This window comes from Bactrocera latifrons, unplaced genomic scaffold (genome assembly GCF_001853355.1).
Source record: "Bactrocera latifrons isolate USDA-ARS-PBARC rearing strain unplaced genomic scaffold, ASM185335v1 scaffold_853, whole genome shotgun sequence".
NCBI classification, from domain to species: Eukaryota; Metazoa; Arthropoda; class Insecta; order Diptera; family Tephritidae; genus Bactrocera; species Bactrocera latifrons.
Genome location: NW_017537549.1, coordinates 16,090 through 19,412, shown reverse-complemented (window position 1 = coordinate 19,412; position 3,323 = coordinate 16,090). Strand labels below are relative to the sequence as shown.

At 34.6% G+C, this 3,323-nt stretch overlaps 1 protein-coding gene across 1 annotated transcript in view; it reads right to left on the bottom strand.

Annotated features, from left to right (window-relative positions):
• The window catches only part of LOC108977218 (UPF0430 protein CG31712), a gene marked incomplete in the record, with an annotated part of 45,644 nt that overhangs the window by 30,974 nt on the left and 11,347 nt on the right, over positions 1-3,323 (bottom strand). The window contains 2 exon segments of the mRNA XM_018946813.1: positions 2,897-3,193; positions 3,272-3,323. Coding sequence (XP_018802358.1) covers positions 2,897-3,193; positions 3,272-3,323 — 349 coding nt within the window.

Sequence of the window (3,323 nt, the reverse complement as noted above, 5' to 3'; positions counted from 1 at the left end):
CGATTTCAAAACAAAAAGTTGCATTGGAATCAGGAAACGCTAAGGCAACTTTTCCGCACTATTAGAAATCCCAAATCGAAAAAAGTCCGGAATCGACCCACCCTAGTCTACGCATCACTGTGATCCTCTCGCCTTTTCGGTCGTCTTAGTCTGAGTAGTTCCACACATTTATAAATGAAAAAATCTAATTAAAATCATTTTGTGATTCTGCAATTTAGTGGAAAATTAGAATTAACACATCGAATCAAAAAAATTGTAATTACCCTCATATTTGTGAAGATTTGTAAAGACATTAAAATCAATCGAATTAAATTGAATTGAAATACCCTTATAAGCGAGACAGGTGTATTATTTAAATACGTGAAAGTTGTAAGTGCTAAAAGACAAAGTGAAGTGACTTAAACATGCTGCTAAGCCACTAAGAAAGGCACTATTTGGAAAAAGAATAAAATATAAAATAAAAGGTACATCTATATACTTAGATGTATATATATATCAACAGTTTGGAAAACGAAACGGTTCCGTGTTGTGCACATACAGTACAGTGAACCAAAAACCTAAAAGAAAAAAAGGAAATTCTTAAGCCGGTCGCGGAATACAATTTATATACATACATCCACACGGGCGCGAAGTTTAACATATACATACATTTGTATAAAATCTAACTATGTGAAATAAGATAATAAACTGCGGAATCAAACATTAATACAGCTGAAATTAAAAACTGGAAAAAATAATAATAATAAACCAAACAACCCAACCAACAGTGGAAAGCCAACCAACAGCGAAGGAAACCAACCTACGAAGGGAAAGTTGCAATTACGGAACAAGAAAACAAAAGGAAAGGAAACAGAGAGGAAACAAATTGGACGCAGTGGCATAAGCTACCCCCTTATCTTAACTGTATATAAAGCCCTCAAATACCCTTGTCAGCGGCACAAAGTGAGTCAACTCCATTTATTATTTTAAATCATTTGTACTTATTTGCATATATGTTGTGGAAAGTTACAGTTGATCTCTATAAAAACTGTATACGATCCTGTAAATTTTAATAGAACGGTTGATTTCCGGGAAACCGAAAACAGTTTGGTACATTACATGTTTACATCCAAATATATGTATGAATGGTATATAGTATAGTATATATCGTCCCCTCAATATAACAATAGCGTATAATTTTTTTTGGGTTTTGAGAAGATCGAGTTTAAAGTTTTTGTCGCATCAGATTTCTATTAGAACCTCAATATCGCGGTAAATAAAAACTCTTCATAGTGGTAGTACATTATACCATTTCTTGTCTTTAAATTTACCAAGTTTTTTTACTCTACGCATCCTTTAAGACCATAATTATGTTATTCAAAGCGCAAGTCCTCCATATAGGCTATTTTATTTTTTAAGGAATTCGTATGATGTATCTGATACACTATTTTATTTTGTATCGTATACGCTGTTTTATTCAATAATTTTACGGTATTTTTATTAAAATATTTGATCTCAAAAATATCAATTTGTAACATTATAAAACCGTAATTAATTCATAATTTTGTTAATTCTGTGGCATTTATTCATTACTTTCGAATTTGGGTTATTATAAACAAAAAATTATGACAAATGAAGGTATACATTGCGTAAATCAAAAATAACTAGAAATTCATTCGTCTTCATTATCTTCCTCTGCTACATCTGGCTCATCTAAACAATTTCGCTTGTTTCCATCTCGTAAGTTAAAAAAAAAATTACAAATTTTGAAGATCATGCAGATTTCGATTACAAATTGGCAGCTCTTTATTGTATTTGCCAGTAAACGAAAAGTTGAACACCTCTTTTGTTTTCGCGCTCCTGCAATATCAATTACTTTCAAGTCTCCATCCCATTCCTCCTTGTATAATAATTGTTTTCGCTGAATTTTGTTCACTTGGAGTAACTTAACATTAAGCCAATTTACCGAGTCATTTTTTATATTTTTCTTAAGGCTATGGCCTAAACTCGAAAACATGGCTTTGAGATCAATCATATTACTGTATTGAAGCCTCTATACAGCATATGGGTTTTTCCGTCTTGCCAGTCTCATTATAGTTGGCCATTCTTCCGGCGAATAAACGCAAATACTTCTCTTCGCACGTTCTATTGCAGAGTGCATCGAATCTGCCTCCATTTGTGTGTGTCGGCATTGGAGGTACTTAATTGTTATCGAATTAAGCTTCAATGTCTTGTTGATATAAATCAATAGTGTCGCAATGAACCTGTTTCTGTTTTGTCCCCCGCAGCGGTCTGAGTAGAGAATAACATCGGTTACCGATTCGTCTAACGAGTTCATCATTTTCCATATTGTGGTCCCAATTTCGTTCGATCCTCGTTGACCCTGATTTTCATCCCATAGAAAACAGTAACCTTCTCCACTGGCAATGTCGTAAAATGTGTTATTATACGTGGCGAACTTTCGACTGTAATACATCGTGCTTACGTTGCTACAAGGAGTCGTTAACACTGACTGGAGGTCAAAAGTAAACACTTTTAAATTACTGTTACTTTTAGCTGATTCCTTGTCAGTTTGCTTGTTAGTTCTTGCCTTTGTCTTATTTACTTATTTAAGATGTGTTCATCATAGGATTTCTGAAATGAGTCGTTGTCCTCAGCGTTTTTGCACCTCTCGCATGTTAAGCAGGTGTTCTTTTTTGGACGGTGGAAAATTATAATTCATGCAAAATATCCGGCGATAAACGTTTTCTTTAATGATTGCGTCCGTGTGGAGTTCTTTGAATAAATCGTACATTTTTGATATTGTTAAGTCGGAGGCAAGATAAAGTCGTTGACTTTTTGCTCGAGTGTAATGGATAACAGATATTGCGTCGGCTGACAAGTTCAAAGTATTTAAAAAAAAAAACTTCTTGCTTACCTGTTTGGCTTTGAGAGTATAATTAAATGTGTTCGCCCGCCGTGATCCAATTGTCAACGTCCTTTTGCACTTCTCAATTTTCACGCAATTGGCCAGGAACAGTCGCCTAAATTCCAATATTCTGCATTGATCTCTGTGCTCTTCTTCTGAGAAGATTTCAGTGCAATTATGGCGGCACTTACGGTCAATGGGTTTCGGAACACGTTCTTCAACTCTTCTGCCACTCTTAGTGACATACGGGTTCCCTTTGCTGCGATGATACTTCCTTTTATTCTGCACCCATTTATGACTTTTAATCTATTGATCGGAAAAATTTCAGAGTTAGACGTGGATAGACCCAAACAATATTTCTCAAAAGGTGTTTGCTGTACTCACCTTTGTCTTTCGCGTAAGTATATTTCTACCATTTTCATTCTTGTTATTGATA